We start from the raw sequence: 22,410 nt of genomic DNA on the forward strand, positions 1-22,410 counted from the left end.
TTTACGCCTCCTACAATGGATTCTAAGATATAACTTGCTGCGCGTCCTCTCAATACCTCGCATTATGATAATTGCTTAATCAGAAGTTATTAGCTCTGATTACCGAGTGCTTATCAACTGGCTTAATGATTTTATTAAGTGAATAGTTGTTTAATTTGACCTCCCATCGTAAGTCAAGTCTTTTCGTAATTCATGGCGTTAATCATGCTGCCGTATAAGCCAATATCTATACTGATAAAATAAATTGCTAAATATCAGGCTCTCCGAGCTTTTATATCCTTAGTTTCTCGCTTCTCTGCTATTCCACGATACCTTAATAATAATCAGCTACGTAGTCTCGTCTTCTTCTTTTAATTCCTGATTAAGCGCAGAAGCAATGGACATCGCGAGCAATAAAACCGGAGAAAAGTATACGAATGAGGCAATAATGAAGCTTTTCAAAATTCACGAGCAAACCTCTACTGTAGATTCGAGTCAAAGGAGAGAAGTTTTTTTGTTTGTACGTTTTTTTCCTCTTAAATCCCAAAGGAAGGATAGCGGCTTCGAGTGAAACTCAAGCGCGAAGTAACTCAAGCCGAGGCCACATAGGAAATCGCGTCGGAAAAGCCTTAGGGCAACGTCAGCAACCTAATCAAAGCGGAAGTAATTTCTTAAGCTACCTTGCAGCCCCTACAGTAGATCCGTGTTGGTGCGCCCAGACGGTCACTCAGACGGGGGAAGGGGGAAGGGGTAGGTCTCGAGGTACGGTAAAGTAAATTCCCTGCTGGAAATTATTCTTATATCCTAGTCGTGAATGTACTTAACAGATGCTTGGATAGGGAGTCCTTGGCCTCGCAGCATCCATTATAAAGATTCTTATTATTCGGCGAAGCCTTTGTCGCTCGATAAATGATCGATAAATGGCTGATGGGAGAAAGTTTATTCGAAACGTTGCTACATTCGTTTGCTCTGGGATACTTCTTCAATCGCCCATTTTTAATACGTCGAGCAAAACTTAAAGAAAATTTGTATTATCGAAATCTCATTTGACTGGGTGCAAGCGCTACAAGCGGCAAGTTTATCCGCTGATCTAGAAGGATTTAAAGGGCTTTAATCTATCGACGGGAAGTCTCGACAGCTCGAGTTTATATACTCTTGCTGCCATTTCCCAATGCGCAATTGCTTTTGTTTGTTATTCTAATATTGCTATTCTCTCCCCGTTTTTAAAACAGCCTCCCTCCTTATTTTTTTTCCTTTTTTTCTGTATTTATTAAGTTTTTTTTTGCATTGACATTACGTGCCAAAAACAGCTGAATACAATTTTTTTATTCGAGTTGATTCTTAATTTACAGTGGAATAACGCGAAAGTCGATAATAATGCCTTGCGCAAGCTAAAAATGTTTAATTTTATTAAAGTTTTCTTGATATTACGCTCATATCTTTTCAATTAATTCGGTATAAGCAGTACAACAAGTAAATACTTTAAAATTAAACCTCTTTATTACAACATTAAATCAAAAAGTTAATCAGAATAATAATAATAATAATAATAATAATAAAAAAAAAATAAAAAAAAACAAAACAAGAGTGAAAGAAAGAAGATTGCCATTAGCTGGAATTTTTTGGATTATTTCATCTCCCTGTCAGAATGTTTCGTATTTTAGGACTTGAATTGTTTTTATAAATTAACATTCATTCATTCTAACTTTTTTTTACGCAATTCGCAATTCGCAAAACGTAAATTGAGAATTTTTAATAGACATATAATAAATATAAAATAGGCCTTAAAAGTGACAATTTTAAAATTTAAGCGCGCACACGCACATAGTTCGAGATTGCTTTTTACATCCTAACTCAAGTATTTTAAAGATTCTGGAAATTTTAGCGAATATAAATCCATTATCAATGTAATAAATTACACTTTCAGATTTTTTGTTTCATTCCAGATTTACATTATTAGCTTAAGCAAAAACCCCGAGCGTAAATTTAAAAATTAGCTTTGAAACAAAATTAATCTGCAAATTAAAAATTCTGAGATCGTGCACACTCAAGAGGGAATGAAAAATGAAAGTAATACGAAGATTCACCCATTAACATCCACGTCTTTCCACTTTCTCTCCGACTTCCTTGTCAATCATAAAGTAATACATAAGGAATCCGAGTAGTTTTAAAGTTTTAAGTAAACTGCACAACTACACAACTGCCCAATGCAGCAACCAAGTGCCAACGTAGTCAAAGGATGCACCCCGGCACTATCTAACTCAATACTAATAAACGAAATTTGCGGTAACGATTAAGACAAACGCACCGGAGCAAGTTGCAAAATTAGTTTACAGCAGAGCTCGGTGATAATAAAGAAGGACAGACAATGATTTACAAAAGAATCCAATGCGAGATGCAGTCGAAACTTTCGACGACGACGAACATCCAATACGATGGCGCGTATGGCTGCTTCGGGAATAAATTCAATTTCACGACGCGATGTTCGCTTACGAGCTTTTCCTTCCTCTTCCGCCCCCTCCATTGATTTGCAATTCCCCTTCTATCCAGGACGAGGACAAACCTGTCGTTACGTTTGTATCGTGAAACTTCCGATGATTTCTTTATATCCACTTTTATATCCATTTTTCGGCATTCTTTTTTTTCACCTTTTACCAATGCAACAATTTTCACGTGAATGTCGCGTTATTATTATTATCAAAGTAAAGCCAGATAATTGTTTCGGTAAAAATTCAGTATTGATTATTAAGGCTAATAATGTCCGCGCAACTTTCTACACGATGAGAGGTAAGTGAGGGTCAATTTTCGAAAAATAGAAAAGGTTGCTTTTTTTAAGGGCAGTGAAAGCTTTCGTTATTTGTTGTAAATCTGTACTAGAGTTATGTAAATAATTAATGATCGTCTAAGCTATTAGCAATTCTCGTTATATTCGAATCTGTTCAACAATGGAAGCTCATGAGTTTTCAGTAAACATTTGTTTGAAAGTATTTACTTAATAGATAAAACGAATGAAACTTACATTAATTATCTAAAACTCTAGTTTTATGCGCATAAATTTGCAAGCGATACGGATGAAAAATATTATTTCACATTTTTTACTACTTTTTTATTTTTGTTTTGATTATTTAATACTTCATATAGGTTTTTCGAACAAATTCAAATGTTTATGGTACATGCACGAATATACAGATACACGAATAAAGAGCTCAACAAAATTTGTAAAACTACATCCGTACATTTATCGATACACGATAATATTTTCAAATTTGATTAGCTTTTTGCAAAATTTTCGCATCAACATAAAAGTTTATTTGTTTAGTATCTAATCGCAGCTTATTTAGGTTAATGTAAGCAAAGGGCTTACATTTATAAATACAATATACAATTTAACAAGGAAAGTTATCGTATAAAAATCTAAAATGAATCTAAATTTGATATACGTATGCGTATTTGTGTGTGTGCGCGCGCGTGTGTGCGCGTATATGTATGTATGTAAATAGATTGATTGATGGATAATAAGATTTGTGGTGTTGAAATTTAAATGATTCGTTTCAGAAATTATAAATCAAGGTAATCCTCGATAAGTGACGCACAGAGAAGTATATCGATTGGCTAAGGGATGTATGCGTCAGCAAAGAAAATAACTTTCGTGCTGAAGACAAAATGATCGTAGCAAATCTATTTATTGCTGTCAGGTTAATCAACGCAACCCCGGAACAGTGCAGAGCTTTTAAGTGAAATACCTATCAAATTGAATTGTAATATTTGGTTGGAGTAAAACTTTTAGTAAAACGTTAACACATTTTAACATCAATGTGTTGAGCTGTCAATGATCGAAAAATTGAGATGGTTGAAATTAAAAAAAATATTTACTAACTCTATCAAAATAATTGTCACTTATGATTTGTCCTAAGTTTATTACAAATCATTGAATCACTTTTTACGCTTCCAATGTAATCAAAAAGCCCAAATTACGTAAATCTCTAAATATGATAAGACGCTTCGTTGAAGGCGGGAAAAAGCAAATACTAAACAAAGCACAATCATTAAAGAAATCAAAGTAATGATCCATCCCTTTAAAACACGAATAGCAATTGGTTTACCATCCAGGATATTCAGAACGCCCAACCCAAGACAAGTGCATTGAAATACATTAAATTCAACAAGCTCCCAACAGATATTTTTCCTCCCCCTGTCGTCAACTCCCGGTGGATATGACGACTCTCTCCCCCGATATCAATTACCCAGCCATGAAACGTAATCGGATCCGTAATCTACGGAATTTTCGACCTGAGCCATTGAAAGTTTCTTTCGTCTGCGCTATCGATTATTCGATCACGGTCGCCGCCACCCCCTCTGCAACACCCAGTCCCCCCCCCTCCCAACCTCAGCGCTCTTCTGAATAAATCATGGGAAATTCTAAATTCATTTGATTGCAGCGAGCCTCGGCCCTCTCAACAACGTCTTGGCATATCGGATGGATCTTTCCTCCTTATCCCCGGAGCTCAATTAATTTTCCGCACTCCGGCCCTCTTATTCTCCTCTCGATCTAGGCCGCGTCTGCCGTGGTCCCGCGACCACGACATTCAATTTGGCACAAAGACAAAGTTTTAAACCTGGGAAATTCAAAACTTGTGCGGATAGCGCTCTGTTAAAAAATTTTGTAACGGCTGGCACAAAAGGAGGACGAGAGACAAGTGACGTCTATTTTCCTTGCAAATAGGCGGGATATTTTATTTGCTCTATTGTCCATCGATGCTCTTCAACATTTGTTGATCCGTTGATGCGATACAATGAAGATATAATGATCGCACGCGTTTTAACGTAATATATCGTAACTTACTTCGTCTCACTCGCTCGGCCACGCACTTTTTAAATAATTCTCATCTTTTCGACGAGTCTCTCGTCCCCTTTGTATTCGGCTCAAGCAGTAGTCAACTGCCGTACAATGCCTCCCTCTACTGCCCCAATCTATCTGGCTACGTTCTCCAAGCTTTTTTTTCTTTTTTAATTCTCTCTGTCGCTGTCCCTCTTGTTGGAGTCACGACGAATTGCAACTCCGCACTGCATAAATAAATTAAGTCCCTCGCGATGCAGAGTCTTGTTCCTTTCTCTTTGCCTTTCTTTTTCTTTTTTTTTCATTTTTTTTCTTTTTTTAGCGAGCCTACCCGTCCTTGCAGACACGTTGCACTATGAGCAAACCGACCGAGTCAACGAGCGCGATATAAAGGGAAAAGAGGGACGGAGGCTGAAGTCCCCCGACATCTTGCCTCGTTTCTCTAGAGGCACCACCGAACCATAGTCACGGCGAAGAGATTCGCCCAGCCAATTAAGCCTGCAATTACTTTAATAATTAATGGATTAATTAATATGTCTTGGACGGTCGTGAGCGACGACCGCGAGGACGAGAGTGCGAGCAGTAGAGCGAGACAAGGAGACAACGGTGGGAGCCGCGGATAGGCTCATGTCGCTGTGTAGAAAGAAAGAAACCGAGTGCGTAGAGAACGCACGGGGCAGAGGAGTGCTTTTTGGCCTTGGAGACTTGATGTTGATTTGGCAGTGGCGCCGATGCACCGTGGAATAGGGAGTGAATGGAGGGGGGGGGACGTCGATTCTGGCGTCGATTCTGGCATTAAAAACGACTTTATGTGGACCGTATACGGGTAATTATGGGAGATAATGGATAACTTCGTACTTCTCTTTGTCAGCTGGGTTATCTTGTAACACGAGTTATTATTTTTTATTAGAAACGTTGGGATTTCTTTCATTTTGCTTTTCAAATATACGCTCAAGTTTTATTGAAGATTCATTGGATCCAATGGCTACGACTCGCAATAAAATAGGAACATAAACTAATGTTGCTTCAAAATTTTGTTTCACCCATTAGTTAATATAGATACACTAGCTATAAATAAATTTCCAAACTCTTCTATACGTATACAAACACGCGCGCGCGCGCGCGCACACACACACACACGCACGCACATATGTTGTATAAGGTGCTTAAGAACTTCGAACTGATCTATTACTAATGTATATGCGTATGGGCGCCTGCGCATGCGCTCGTGCATACATGCGCTCACATAATAGTACACAAGTATTGCGAAAAGGTCGATGCGAGCGGAACGCGCACGCACACACACAACAATAATTCGACATTAAAAGCTCGACTGAGGATAAAATAAATAAAAATGCCTCGTCGCTGGTCCGCTGTGAAATACACGCGAGTAAAAAGAAGAACTTTAATCATCGAATAACCTCATGTTTAAGCGCATAATCGTATTGTAGTATATTTGTTGATGATATAAATAATGGGATCTTGTCATTTGGAAAGGAGCCATGGATGAGTCGTGGAGGCATTTTCCGAGCTTCGATAGAAGAAACAAAAAATCAAAGAACAAGAAAAACAAAAAATCCTGCAAAGGTTTTGTCGGCCACGACACGAGAGGCAGTTTCATTAGTTTATTATTCGCCTCGTCAATTATCCCGAGGGGATGATTGAAAGAAAGACTCCCACGGCGGCCCTTAGCCTCATGTAAATCGCAAGCTCGCGCTCTTTAGCAAGTAATAAGCGAGGACTGGATTTTACATCGCCGTGGGGATGCAGATGTAACTCTGGCTCGGTTTGCCCCGCGCGAGTAAACGATGGAGCGCGCGCGAGCTTTTTGAATTCCGCTCTCTCACTCGGTGCACAAATATCAGGCGGCCATATTAATCGTATTATTTGCCCGCTAATTAAACGAGCAATAAATTCGAGTGCTCTCGAAAGCGTGCGTTCATCTATATTTAACGAGAATGAGAAGCCGCGATAATATCGCTTTGACGGGGGAGACGGTAAGACTTTTATAACTGATTTTATCCTGTTTTTATATAGTTCCTTTAATTATGATAAACCATCTTACTTCAGCCCATCTCCTACATCATATGTATTCCATTTATTTAATTATTTCCCTGACTGTATGTATATGCGTGCGTGCGTGCGTGTGGTATTAAAACAAAATCCCTTCGAGAACTCTCTTTTTTTTTTTTTTTGCCATGACTATTCATTGGCAACGCATATGCGTCACACTAGCGATTATATCGTTGCCAATCCAATAAATCGAATGCGATCCAATGAACGCTCACAACGACACGTGATTTAACTATACGCGCATTTTAACGAAACAATATCTCAATGGTATTTTATTTCTTAACAAAGAGGGCCAGTAATTTATAAAGCATTGCCCCGATTCAATAGCCCTAATCTTGGTGTCCAATTTGATAAATAATTCTTCAAGCTCCGATAAGCTTTTACAATGGTAATTTAACGCTCCAACTTTCGACATTTTATTGTCTATTCTTATCTGCGTACGTGCCTTGGCAATCTATTTTAACCGATCCATCGGACGTAAAGGTTCATGAAATGCAAGCGATAAGTTTTCATCGGTAAAAAGGCGAAAATTTGTACGATGAGTTATTATTGGCTCAATGAGAGATATCCCATAACGTCACTACAATATCACATTATATCCGGCTAATAAATAAATATTTTAATTTCGAACGTCAGCGAGTAGCACAATATGAAACTGCAAAATTTGCTATTCTCAGCGGATAGGAAGTACGAGGCGCGACAATATGGGGACGGCAGCGCATGTTTCCGGGCAATTTCAACGGCAACGCCTATAATTATTATCCTTCGCGCCATATTATCTCGTATTAACCGAGTCTTTTTCGTTGTTCTTTGCTACTCGCACGGTACCCGATAAGAAATGAGGGCCATTTAACCTCCCAAGACCGGGAATTGGCATGAATTTGCGAGCCAAGCAGATGGCCGACGGTGGCACTGACTCGCGTGTCCGCCTTCTTCCTCGACGCCCATGCACAAACTCAAGGATCCGAGTGTCGTTATAAGACATCGGGAGATTATGTGCGCGAGTGTCGCAAAAGGCCGCACGCGCTCCTCCACGCATTCCATTTACCGTCTCGCGAGACGCGTCTAATTGACTTCAATTGGACGTTATGAGGCAGCGCCGACACTTCGGGCCCCCGCTTCTACGTCTCTGATTATGCGCTTCGTGTGCGTCTCTTCGTGGCTTTGCCGGGGTATTGACGAGCATCAAGTGTCCGGCAACTTGTCTCGACTTTGTTCTTTAATTTTTTTTCTTTTATGTTTTTCATTTTTTTTTTTTTTTTTTATTTTTTTTATTTTATTTTTTTTTTTATTTTTTTTTTTTTTATTTTTTTATTTTTTTTTTTTTTCCGGAGAAGAAAGAGCCCTTTGTTACGTGATGGCGATCGGGGGTAGAGGGGAGAGTAAATTATTTATGACGTTGACATTTTAGTGATACCGCCTATACATCAGGCTGCATTTACATTATTGCTTTTATTAACCGAAGCTTATAATTGTTAATTGCGCGACTTGCCTGGCTTCTTCTGTATAATGGCACATTGTAACACGACCAGTGAACTAAATTTTTATAGCTAGTCGATTAGATCTTGGATGTGTTCTAAATTATTCGATACAAGAATTTTTATGCCTCTGTTGCCGTTGCCGTATATGGTAAGAAAGAAGTAGCTTTCTACTCAATGACCTTTTTATTCTACAAGCGTATGAGTCTATGAATAATTTTTCCATTAGCCACGTAAGTAAGAAACTTATTACAAACAAAAGCTAGTTGTTCGGCCTTATCAGTATGAAATTAAATGAAACAAATTTCAAATACTGTACGATAAACGGCTATTCTCATACAATTAATTCATATACTGAATAATTCAATTGAACCGTGTTCATTCAAATTATTTACACGCATTGAAGATTATAAAATGGAATAATTCATATTTCAAGTTTGAAGGTTAATAAATAATGAGGTTGCTCATTTTTTTTCCTTACCACCATCTTACCCAAAAATCAATAATTAGCTTCATTAATAAACTGATGAATTTCTTAAATTTTTCTTGAAAAATTTCTAATATAATATAGGATCGATGAAAATTGTGGCCGATCTGTGTCTCATAAATGAATCACGAAAAATAAATTAGCTAACTTAAAATGTAAGATAATTTAGTAAAATTTGATACATACCTTATAAGATGGTTATTATTGAGTTCGATAAATATTCGCTTTAATGATTTCGAAATACGAGAGTGAAATCTAGAGTAAAGATCAAATTTAATATCAGACCTTTTGATCGCTCCAGATCACTACACTTTATCCTCGAAATTCATAATTTTGTCTACTCAATAGTAAGATTTTCACTTGGTGAAAGCACAATTATTTATTAACTTTAAATTTATTTTGATCATAGTTTAGCCAATTATTATCGAATGCCCGAAATGAAAGTAGCGTTTCATTTCGAAATTAATTACATTAATCGACCACGTCAATTATCGACTAAAGGCATTAGCGATGTAGATTGATAAATTACATGAGACTTTGCGACAGTGAATTGTTGAATTTCTAAAAGCAAAAATATTGCTATCCTGAATAATCTGTCGAGAATGCGCGCGCGTAACGCACTCATCTATATAAATTGGCTCAATTTTATTCTAAGCAATTTAACCAAATTACTCATTTACTATTTACATGTGCCAAGGCTCCCTCTTTAATGCTTAGACAGCAACACGCGAGTCATATGTCCAGATTAGATTAATCAGAAGCTTCGTTAACTATCCTTAATACTTTCGGCAGTGATCAGCGCTGGAGAAAAAAGTCTAGAGCCAATCCCCGCTCATAAATTCAATCGACCCTTTCGCTCAACGAATTTTCGCGTAAACTCGCTGCTATCTGCGCCACGACAATTATTTGTCTCGTGAAAGCCAAAAGAGCCTGGCTTTACACGCTCTCCTCGCCACCTGCACAATTCATTGCAACAGCGCAAACTAATTGCCATTGACAATTTACTATTCCCCGACGACACAACAATTCCCAAACCCCCTCGCCCACCTCATGCTATCGCGGATACGATAATCAAATACTTTCAATTAGTCGACTATTGCTGCTTCCAAGGACATTCACACCGACTGGCGCGCCAAATGAATAATTCAGCGGCCTTTTATATTATCGGGCCTCATCACTTTGAGATTTTTCGCCATTATGATGTGCGTTATATAATAGTGAGCCCAAGACGCTTTCATTGCCGGATGGATAACCTCAGCGTAGAAGGAAAGTTTAGATTTTTCGATGAGGGATGACGAGTCCATTCTGCCGTGCAAAATTATTCGCGATAATTCATTTGGTTAGGACATTTTTTAAAGGCTCGACGATTCAGGAGACACTGCTGACATATGATGGAACGCGACCGATCAATCAAATACTGTAACTTTGATTTTCGACATTTCGTGTTTTATTATAAACGTGAAGAAATCAAAAAACAAAAATGTCCACGCTTAACAAAAAGAGGAGTGGCTAAACGAAGAGCGATGCCTAATAATATTACTTTGTGCGATTGTTGATTGTAGCTTTTCAAGAATGCCAATCTTTGCATAAATTATTAACACTTAAATTTAGAAGAAATGATAAACTAGCCTAGAATAAGTCACACTTTTCCATTTTGCCATCTGATTTCTAAGGTATTAAGAATCAATGGGCTTAAGTCGAAAAACATTTTCCCTTCATAGCAGTTCGCACAAGCTTGTAAACATAAATTAATATCTTCGGTGTGTGTGTGTGTGTGTGTGTGTGCGTGCGTGCGTGTGCGTGCGTGCGTGTTTGCGTGCGTGCGTGTTTGCGTGTGTGTGTTTGCGTGTGTGTGTGTGTGTGAGTGTGCGCGCGCGCGCATACATTCTTTCGACTGTCCAATAATACTTAGATTAATTAATTATGATTCAATATTAAACTAAATCACAAATACTATGTTTATAATTATCAAGTTCCATTATATTTTAGTATATTTTCCAATCAGCCTTACGGATACCTGAAATAACAGGCAAGATGAATAAACATTACAAAACAATCTTGAAACGTTTTAAATAAATGATTTACAATATAATAATTGTGCAATGATAATAAGTGACTTCTATAATGTAGTGGCACATATCGTATAAAAGCTAATCCATATTCATCTAGTAAATTATAATGGTCCATGAATTACTTGTGCCCTTTAAATTCATCGTATATTACATCTCCGAGCCAGTTTGTAAGTATTAAAATATACTGCAATGTAATCGTAAGAAAAATTTCGCACTTGTTTTGATACTTTATTGTACGCTAATGAATAACATTTATTGGCACGCTGTGATATATTTTACGATTTTCTAAAACCCAATAAGAATATTTAATTAGCGCGATTAACGTATTTCAAATCAAAAGTAATAAAAATATATTTCAGTTGTCGGTTTATTTTGAAATGACAAACTAATGGGCGAAAAAATATTTTTAATACATTGAATAATAATCGATTAACCTACTATTCATATAATCCAACATTATTTTATCAAAAGCTATTAATCGTTCAATCGGCAAATGCAGCGCTGCTATAATAGATGATAATATGCACTGTATAAATTACAATTTTATGACCTGGTAGAAGATTTTTTTTTTTTTTTTGACAATAAAAATATTAATTCCAGTGTACATTATTTGACAAATTTAATTTAAATAATGTAATAACTTCATATCTAATGCGCAAAAATGTGTGTTTTTAATCAAACTATATAGTCCATATCATTATTAATCTAAGTATTTATTAATGTAATCGTTATGGGTATTTTTTACAAAAAAAAAATATATATAGTTTTTTTCTATATAATCGAAAAGATATGTATATACATAGTTTAATTTAGTGTATTAGAGTTTTTATATTTATATTCGTGAAAATGGGGGTGAATTTGTAAGTTGAAAAAAGTTTTACATGCCGAAAAATAATGAGCATTCGTTGAATATGATAAAGTAAGTTGCAAAGTGATGTTAATTAGATCGAAAATTTCACATAAATTTCCCAATTCAAGGAGTAAATAGTTCGTTAAAGAGAAAATTAAATATTTCGATCGTTGATTTTGAATCGGCAATATTTGCAGCAAGTTAAAAATATTTAAATAAAATTCGATAATATTAATATTACCTTACGGCCTTATCCTTTGAGATACTCCATCTCATAGGATAAGAAATTAAATTAACCGTACCGCAGCAACAATTTCTCTCAATATCGTGAATAAAAACTTGTTGAGAGCAATTCGTAACGAATAGCTGAATTTAGTCTCGTAGTTTATTTACATAAACCGCCGCTATAGTTAGAAAAGCTTCGGGGGCCTTTATCTAATTTAATTTATTTAACCGTATTTTCTCAAATTCAAGGAACTCGAATGAAACGGTCGAGTAAAGTAAGCCTCTTACACGAGATGTGATAAAAAGCGTAGACACTGACGTACAAAATGTACGTTTGTCTGGGGAATTGGAGTATTCGCGCGTGCCGTGACATTTGAATTTCGTGAAAACGAAAGGGCAGAAAACAAAAGAACGAATGAAAGATGCCACAGGCATTATGAACGTTAACCCATATCACGAGCCTCGTGATTCTCGTAATGGAAAATGAAGATATAAAGTTGCGTGATATGCTAATGCCGTAGGTCTGGCGGATCTTGAGCACCAGCGGATGATACGCAAACTACACGCCCCAACGATCGTCGACCCCCGTAACGACCGCATTGAGATGCACTGCGATTACGACTTGTACGGTAAGGAGCTCTACTCGGTCAACTGGTACAAAAATGACAGGATGCTGTTCAGATATTCGCCGAGCCTGACGCCCAAGGGCACCGTCTTCCCCGGCGAGAGCGACGTCAACGTCAGTCTCGAGGAGAGCGATGGCGAGCGACTCCTACTACTCGGTCATCAGGACTTCCGAACGAGTACGTATAAACTACGGCCTTGTTCCTTTCCTTGTAATCCTTGTAACGTTGAGCTGCGAATTTCGATGCTTGAGAGTGAAATTGCAATATTCAAGGAGCGCGCGTATGAGGTAAACGAACTTTTCATTCCAAAGACACGATTGGATGAGCTCGAGACAATAGTGTCATCTCGTTGACAAGCGACATCTTGTTCTGTCGGCTTTAATTTACATCTTGTATATATATATATATATATATGTGTGTGTGTGTGTGTGTGTGTGTGTGTGTGCGCGCGCGCGCGCGCGCGCGCGTATATGTGTTAATTATTTTCGCCGCGTTAAAGTGAAGTTAAGTTGATCATGTGTCCGCCGCTCGCGAAAATAACACTTATTAGAATGACCAACGGCTGGTTTATTTCATCGTTTAAAGTTAGCGAACATTTCAGAAATTTTATTAAAATGTATGACCGCGGAACGTCAGGCTTTTGTTGTAAATTATCGGGAACGTTTCAGAAAATTTTCGTGTCGTTGTGAACGTTCAGGAAAGCTGCGCAAATATTCAGATTAAAAAATTGGCGAGTCGATCACAGTGACGTAGATTATTCCAAGGAAATTGTGCACGAGTAGTGCGTTGTGTGTGTGTGTGTGAGTGCGGGCGCGCGCATTCAACGATATTTACAGAAAAAAATTACGAACAGATAGCAGTTTTGCGAAAGGTCTTCCTGGAAGGGTCGTTCGGACTATTACTTTTACGCACGTACACTCATTCATTTTATGAAAGATTGTGTGAGTAAGTGCAGGAGTTTTTGTGGCGGTGTGCCCCCCAGAGAGTAAATCTGTAAAGCTTATTTATATCAGAGATAAGAGCAACGGGTAGTATAAAGTCTGCGCTTGCGTGAGATTTGCTGTAAATCTACAAAGTATTTTAATGTTTGAAAGTGAAATTTATACTTCGGAAGTATCTACTAAAGATTTTATGACTTTTGAAATACTATTATCATGTGTCCACAGTATTCGGAATGGGCGCGTTCTTTATTCCTTTTTTTGTTTTTTTTTTTTTTTTTTTTTTTTTTTTTTTTCGCTGTCTTTCAATATTTTCTACCGTACGTATTACATGTTGCTTTCACATAAAAGCAACTTAAACTTAATAATTAAATTTTTATATTACCTTTTGTATGTGATAAAGCATTTACTTTCCTCAGCATATTATATAATATGCGTAAATGCAAAAACGTTAACTTTTATTCTCGTATGTGAAAAAGAATTTTTCAGTCTCTGACACATTATTGTATATTTGACCTGATATATTTGTCCTTATGTGCGAACTCTTGAGAGGGGAAACTTTTCTATTTAAAAATGCATGAGTGAAGTTATGAAAGTTAATATTAACAAGTTCACTGCAGGAAAGTATAAAGACTTTGTATATTGGCATTACAGAGCAGCACTTTGAAGTAACCAGTAACAGGTAATCTCATATAATAGACAAATTATGATTCTACAATGACAATAAGCTAGTATGTCGTATAATGGCTCGATTATTATTCCGCGACGAATTTGAGTAATTTGAATTATTAATTGTACAATATTACACTGGATACAATAACAAAAAGTTCGATTAAATATTTTCTGTTTGATAGTATCATTGAATGGGTGTTAACGAAACTGTATTTAACGGGATTCGAGAAATAATTCGCATTTTTATTTCATTCATTTTTTATGATATTTTTTATTTAATAATTAATTTTAAAATATATAGCTTAATATATAGCTTATTCGACCATTCAATGGCAACCTAATTTTAACAGAATTTTATGGACGACAAGAGTGTCCTTATTATCGTTAATATCAAGCATCTATTTCCAGCCTGAAAAACATGTATAACGAATTCGTATTCTATGTCCTAAATAATATTAAAATCATCTAAACGTCGTGCAGAAATTTTTAATTAAATATTAAATAAGGATATTAATGCATCGTGCGCCAAGTTTCGTGGAAATACATTGAACAAATTGAACGAAACAGCTATTTTACCAACAATGTGCAATTACGTTGCGCAAAAATGATGATTACAAGACTCGCCAAAATATGAAATTTAAAGATAATCTGACGGCAAATCTATTCTCTTCAATAAAAAACAATTTGTTTCTCAAAATTAATTGAAATTCAGCACGGTAGTACATTCGAAAAGATCGTTGTCGTACATTTCAAAGACTAATTAAATTCAGTGCAAACTTCTCGAGTACATTAACCAATTATCCTTTAAAGCAAAGTACTCCATCATCTCTAAATAATCTATAAATTTTCACAAAATATAATTATAAATATCGCTGCACAGCCGAAAGCTCAAAACTAAAACTAATTAAAAGTAGATAACGAAAGTTTTTCATAATTTCTTCCCCAAGGATCCAAGCGACGGGCAGCGTTTCCTTGAGCCACGAATGTCACGATTAACATTAACATTAATCAACCTTGAATATCACGGAGATTTTTAATAACCTCGAGCATCCTCGTTCGATAATCAAATCGCATACCCGCTCACCCTCTCACCCCGTCCCCAATCTCGGTCCACGCATCTCGAGCCTTTGCATTTATGCCCGCAGACATGCGAACGTACGAAGGTACTTACCTGTGCGAGGTATCGACGGAGAAGCCCTTCCTCACGGACTACGCCGTGGCCAATGTGAGTGTCGCCATCCTGCCCAAAAGCAACCCCGTACTCGAGGGGCTCGCCCACAATTACCAGGTCGGCGAGCAGCTCGACGCCGTCTGCACCTCCGCACCAAGCTTACCCCCGGCCGAGCTCACGCTCTACCTCAACGGGGAAAAGGTACGTTCCGAAGAGGTCATTATTTATAGTGCATTGTTGCGGGGAGGGGTAGAGGGAGGGTAGAGGGTAAGGAGGGTCGCTCCTCCTCGGCGGATCGTTTACTTGGAGCTTAAATTGCTGATTGTGACTTTCGGATTGCCGTCAAAAATTATCGGCATCTTCGAGAAAGTTGTACGACTTCCGGGGCGCGAACTTCCTCGAGCCCATTAATTGAATTTTATTTTAAATGTGTTAGCCAACTTTTTCAAGGATATTTACTCCTCGATTATAAGTAATTTTTACTTAATTAAATTAAATTGTTTAGGACGACCATGCGTCGAGCAATATTAATCAACGTCCTATCGCAATTCAAACTCTCTTGGTTGGTCAAATTGATCAAAGCATTAAAATATTTCATCCGAGAGTATAAATTATTATTATGTCCCGCGTCACAATGACGATTTGTGTGCCCATATCGTTAAAAATATTCCAGAAATAAAAAAAAAAGCGCCATTTGAATGAAGCGATTATAAGGAAAATTTATAATCAATGGGTAACGCATTTCCAAGTTGACTTGTTACACGTCACGTTTACAGTCGACTTCATTTCAAATGAATTTCCGCTTATAGGCGAATTTTCGGTAAGATATCGCAACTTTATTTCCTCATAGCTTAAGAATCTGTCATTGTCAACGTCGAGTGAGAGCGCGTCCAGCGGCGACATGTGGCTCGTCGAGGACCTGTCGATATAAAGTGAAATTGTAGCTGACAGTACTCGTTATTTACTTATCTACGTAATTGGAAAAGTAAATTTCGAGTTACCGTATCGATAATTAAATTGAGTTGTTCGCGTCAATGTCACAGCCGGTGTCTACATACATTGCACTTTAAATAAATGATACTATTGTAAATTATATATAAATTATGGATTAAATTACAGATAAATATTGACCAGAAAAATCTATGGGCTTGTGCGGTTAGATTTAAAGGAGCACTCTCTGTCAGATATTTCGAAATCGGTATTTATAATTCTGTAATTTCTTCTATCACTTAGTATGAGTAATTCTAATAATGCATTCGTAAACAATTGATATTTATTTATTTAATTTAAATAAAAATACTCGTGTACGAACGAGCATTAAATACTTGAAAACTTTATCTTATAAAAAAAAGTAAAAATCAAGTAATACGAAATTGTGTTAAAATTGTATAAATAATATAAAAAATATTTCTTAAATTTTGTTAGAAAATTTTGCTATGAATAAAAGAAAATAATTATAAATTTAATTATAAATAATTATATATCTCTCAGGATATATTTATAGTAAAATATCGATAAATATATTTAACAACAGCACAAAATAAGTTTTCCTCTATTGTTACATACGTGTACACATATAAAAGTACTTATTTATGAGTTACGATAAAGTTGTTAGGAAATAAACGCCTCGGAAAACCAACTTGTACCACTATAATCAAGTAGTACACATTTCATCTAAGCCAAGAGCCAAACTGTTGACAGTTATTGACGAACTCCGAGATTTATTACAACCGACGAATCACCCCCAAATCTGTTGTACATTACATATTATATATATATATATATATATATGGATGTATGTGTACATAATAGCAAGTACTCGACTTCATTCGCTTACAAAATTAACCAAGTTTTCCTATTTCGGCACCTTGTGACCATTATCACATTGCGTTAAGTAGGGAAGATCCGAAGACGCGAGTATGCAATATTCTCTCAAATTCACAGGCTTACGTTCCTACATGATTTTTATATATATTTTTTATTGTGAATTCGATTTGAAAAATTGTTTATGAGAAAAGCGTCGATGTAATGGCCGAGGAATAATAACAGTTTCGAATCGTGCGACGGGGACGATGACGATGACACCATGATATCGTATTATTGCCAGGGATTCGCCTTTAGCTTTAATCTTGACCCCGACCATTCGTGTTTTATTTTTTTTCAAATTTCAAAAGCTAAACCGACCCGTACTTTAATTGCTAATCGCGATGGAACGATTATGGGATACCATTGGCCCAATGGGGTTGACCACTTTATGGGCCTGGTCTTTACTACAGCATGCAACCTCGACGGACAGCACTCGCTAATGCCCCGTTTAGTCACCAGCAACGATAAATCTAGAAGTTGGTAAATTATCATGAAATATGTGGCACATTTATTTTATTAATGGCCTTATACGTCAGTAAATATTAAATGTCGTAATGAAAAACTTTAATACAACGTTGAGGCTAAAAAGATTGCTTCTTAATATCAGAGTTAGAGTTTAGAAGATAATTGGACATTAATGTTTGACTATTTTTCACTTTCGTGTCGACGGTCTAAGTAATTGGCAGCGATTACGAAAAATAGTTTTCTCTATATAAATACGATAAGCCTCTTATTTTCTTATTTCAAGATTTATCTTAATATCTTCAGAGATCGCAAAACTTATAAAACGTTGCTCCCTAATCTATTTTACTGTGAGAACGTTTGACGGTAATGCCAACGTATGTGATATAACAAAATGCAAAATAATAATGATAATTATTTGTTTTTTTTTTTTTTTTTTTTTTGTTCTTTTTTTCTTTTTCTTTTTTTCATTATAAAAAAGGCCCTATACAATGAAAATATATAGTATTATTTATTTGAATAAATGCAAAATTTTTTTAATAATTTCCTTACAGTGAAAACAATTTTAAAATTTATATATATATATATAAACTAATTTTACGACAAATGCCAAATAAATACAGAATGCAAAGATTTATCGCTATGAGCGCATTCTATCGATAATTGTAAATCGAAAATCGTGTTCTCATAATCTTACTTTATATTATTTCAAAGCAAAAACATGGTAATGTTACAACTGCTATAAAATATAAAATTTTAACGTCTCTCCAACTTATTCATTACATAGAAAGGTATTAGGGCATTCTGCGATTACAACTTGTCTCCTCCGGTATTAAAGTCACAAAATCTCTTAAAAACTGTTGTTATAAGACGTTGCTGGGTATGTTGAATGTATGAAAAAGTACAAGTGCGGCAAGAATTAAAGTCGTAGCTACAAAAGTTGTTCCACGCATAGATGCCACTGAGGCACTTAATAACCTCGTAATCGATCCTTATCCAATCTTATGGAAGGTACGCTTTCCCTCGCGAGCACAAAAAAAATCATCCCCCGGACTCTCGTAAATTCCTTAAAATACTCTGCTTACAGATCGAGCGATCGCTCACTCAGCGCGACAAGACTCTGCACACGATCGGCGAGGCCTCGGTGACGTCACGGCTCTCGGTCTCTTTGCGCCTCGAGCGCCAGCACTTCCCGGGCGGGGGGCTGCGCCTCGCGTGTCGCGCGAGCCTTCCGAGTATCGCCACGGCCCAGGACTACCGCACGGAGAAGACGGCGACTCTCGCAGCGAGCAATCAGCGACTTGCCCAGGAGCCCCCAAGGCTCATTGTCAGCTCATCGTCGAGCTCCGGCACGATCGCCCGCGTCGTCTCCAGCAGCTCCCTCTTGGCTATCCTCGGGATCTCCAAGCTCTTTTAATACAACCTCGCAGGATTACATTATTATTTCTTACGTTACCTGGTCCTCGACGACGAGGCACTCGCTCGTAGAGACCGACCACCGATCGGTCGAGCAACGCAAGCTGTGCCATTCTACCTTTCTTTCGCGTTTAAGGATTCTCTTGGGGGTCAAAACGCGTGATTATCTTAGTGCGCGAGGATGGGGGAGGATGTACATTGAAAATGGAATAATTTTAATGTAATATCGTTTTTATCACTCTAGTATTAATCTAGCGAAGAGAGAAAAAATGTATAAAGTGCCACGTAATTCTCAGTTAAAGATAGTTTTTGCGATCCTCGTGACTAGTGCGGCCATTTGAAATTGCGTAACAGTGAAACGATTAACGCCTCATACGTCGAATGATTTATACGAGCGTTAACTCCATTACCTCTCTATAAGCGCAGTTTATACGTTTTAACGAAAGCGACTTTTGTATTTCGACGCTAACGGCTTGCTTACGGTGTATTGTAACGAATAATGTTGAACTTATTGTATGTATTACAACTCTATAGTAGCCTAAAGAATAAAATGTATGTGGTTGTGTTAGTTTGAAATGCATTCGATAGGCAAAAAAAAAACCAGGCTAATTTGCAGTCGTTAACGCTGTTAACTTAGAGACACTATTTTTCTTAATACATCGATTAAGCAAATTAATAAGGAAATTTTTGTCTTGTCGTTGAGATGCAGCGATGTTTATTTAAATAAATTATACCTATAATTCATGGCTATATCGATGGTAAGAGATATCACCGATTCGGCAAAAGCACCGCGCCAAATTATCGCTAATACTCCTCTGTTTTTTACATATCGCAGAACCGTTTCACCCCACTAATGAACAACTTTACTCTCCTCTCCCATTCATCACGTTTCCTCACTCTATCCTCAGCACCAACTTCCTCCCCGTCACAACCGCCACGCTCGCTCATTCTCCTCCTGCTGCTCGACAAAGCCGGTGACGCAACGAGATGGGGGACTCGAGCCGCTGCTTCTGTACATAATTTGTATATTCTACTCGATCTTAAAAGGTTCGATTCGCTCGCATTTAAGCGACGAAGCCCGATTATCCAATGGGCCCACAGCCGAAAACCTTTCTAAGATAATCACAATTATCTCTATATAAATATAAGAGAAAATATTAGCTGTCGACGAGAAATAACGATCTGTGTAATTTTAAGCTGTTAAAAAAAATGTGACTATTAAATGGATGGAACTCACCCATTATGCATTTTATCTTTATTTATTTATTACCCTCACCCATGCGCAATCACTTGTTACCTAAATCGAGGAAAAAGGCCGTGATAACATACATCGAATATACGAATAAAACATCTCCCGTCACTCCCTCCATATACACCTATGCACACTCACTTCCTCAGACATTCATCATAAATGCCTGCGTCCTCGTCCTCCTCGAAAGCGTAAAAATGAAATAATTAAAGAGCCAATATTGAAAAACAAGAGCATTCGTCCATACTGCGAGTGTAATACCAATGCTATCGGTATCAGCCCCTCCCACTTACAAACGAACAAAAGCGTTTCCCCTAAAACTTGGTCGACTGCAACGACACTTGAAAACGATTGAAACAACAAGGGCCTCTGAATCAGGGGGGTCATCAGGGGGCGGGAACAAAGGAGGAGAAGAAATAAAACGACCGCCGGCAATTAAAATTTCGCTCGGACATCGGTTCGATCCCCATCCTGGCGCGAGCACAACACTTTCTCGCTGACTGTCTCTTTAATTGTGCCTCTCTCGATCTCTCGATAATCTCCATAATAGGCTCGTCCCAACTCCCCGGAGTCGGGTCGGAGGGACTTCTATCCCACGGGACTCTCAGCGCCTGGAAAGCCGATGTGAAATCAATATAGGAACGAGGCGCGGCTCTACGAAGACTCTCTAGCTCCCGACGTATCCTAAGCGACCCTTAAGGAGACCGAATTAATACTCGCAAAACGCTTAACGAAGCCACGTTCGCGAGAACTTATTAGACTTCCATTTACCGTCCCGTTTCCATTTAATCCGAGCCCGATTGACGAAGGCCATCTTTGTGATTCTGGAGGCCAATCGTGGCGGAACCGAGTTGCTGCACCGACTTGTGCTCCTCACACTTTATCGGCTGCCGCCAACGCATATCGATTAATACGTCCAATTTTCTATCGCGTCGAGGCAAGTTTCGAAAACCTTCTCGATTCAAATATTTATGCGCAAAGTTTGCCGTTGCTTGGCTCGTTGCTTAAACCACACGCGTGGCACCTCCTCTAACTTTTTGCTATATTACAATATCAATCGTGCGCCACGTCCAAAGTTTATTAAACAGCCTCGTTTACCAATCAGTGTGATAACGTACGATATATCAGTTTTGTTTTTACGTTTACGACTAGGACTTTTCGATATTTATTTTGTTTCTTATTGAGCCAAGATAAAAATGTAATCTACAATGTCAAATGAATGCTATTTGTTCGGAAGTAAGTTTCGCATAAAAATTTATACAATAAATATGTGGCAAATACTTTGGCTTTTTTTTTACATTATTCATCGAACGTTTATAACGCTCGAATGTTGGATCAAAGGATTAATAAAAATATTCCCGTTAAATGGAACATTATTCTAATCATTAATAACGAAATTGCAATGGATAAAGTCGAAAAAAGACGTTCCAGATATAAATCCAAGGCTCGTTTGAATGATAAATGGAACATCACAGCAATTAATTTAATTAAGTCAATGTATACTTTATTTATTTGTAAGACTGCACGAGTCTAATTATCTCTACGGTCTCTACTATTTGAATTTGAAACTTAAACTCACCTCTTTTCTTTTTATTCTCTTACATACTATATATATAAATTCTTGCAAACTACATAATTTACAATAAATTACATATTCTACATATTCAATTTGACTTTGTTATGGGTTTTGATATTGTTTAATAATTCCATATAGTCCATATAACTCAATTTATTCAGTTACTTCACGAAATACCAATAATTTTAAGCTTTAAATAGTATCGAGACAATTTATTTAACTTAGTTTTAACGAAACTGACGATTGTTCATCTAGAGCTTCTTTCTCTCGATAAAAAGAACTTGTTAATTTTGTGACCAAGACTTTTCATCAAGACAATTTCATAGTTCAATTCGATTCCTCTAACTCGGTTAACCTTTTTCACTCCACGCCGAGGATAAATACGAACGAGCGGACAACTTGTAATTTTCTTTTTGTCGTGCAATAAGACTTC

General features: G+C 37.2%; 1 protein-coding gene across 1 annotated transcript in view; it reads left to right on the forward strand.

Annotated features, from left to right (window-relative positions):
• Positions 1-19,292, forward strand: part of LOC105365527 (uncharacterized) — a 33,590-nt gene extending 14,298 nt beyond the window's left edge. The window contains exons 2-4 of the mRNA XM_011503720.1: positions 12,523-12,804; positions 15,383-15,609; positions 18,824-19,292. Coding sequence (XP_011502022.1) covers positions 12,523-12,804; positions 15,383-15,609; positions 18,824-19,153 — 839 coding nt within the window. The 3' untranslated portion in view covers positions 19,154-19,292. The remainder of the gene's footprint in view (positions 1-12,522; positions 12,805-15,382; positions 15,610-18,823) is intronic.
• Positions 19,293-22,410: the final 3,118 nt, after the last annotated feature.

Source organism: Ceratosolen solmsi, unplaced genomic scaffold, assembly GCF_000503995.2.
Source record: "Ceratosolen solmsi marchali unplaced genomic scaffold, CerSol_1.0 scaffold8, whole genome shotgun sequence".
Lineage (NCBI taxonomy): Eukaryota > Metazoa > Arthropoda > Insecta > Hymenoptera > Agaonidae > Ceratosolen > Ceratosolen solmsi.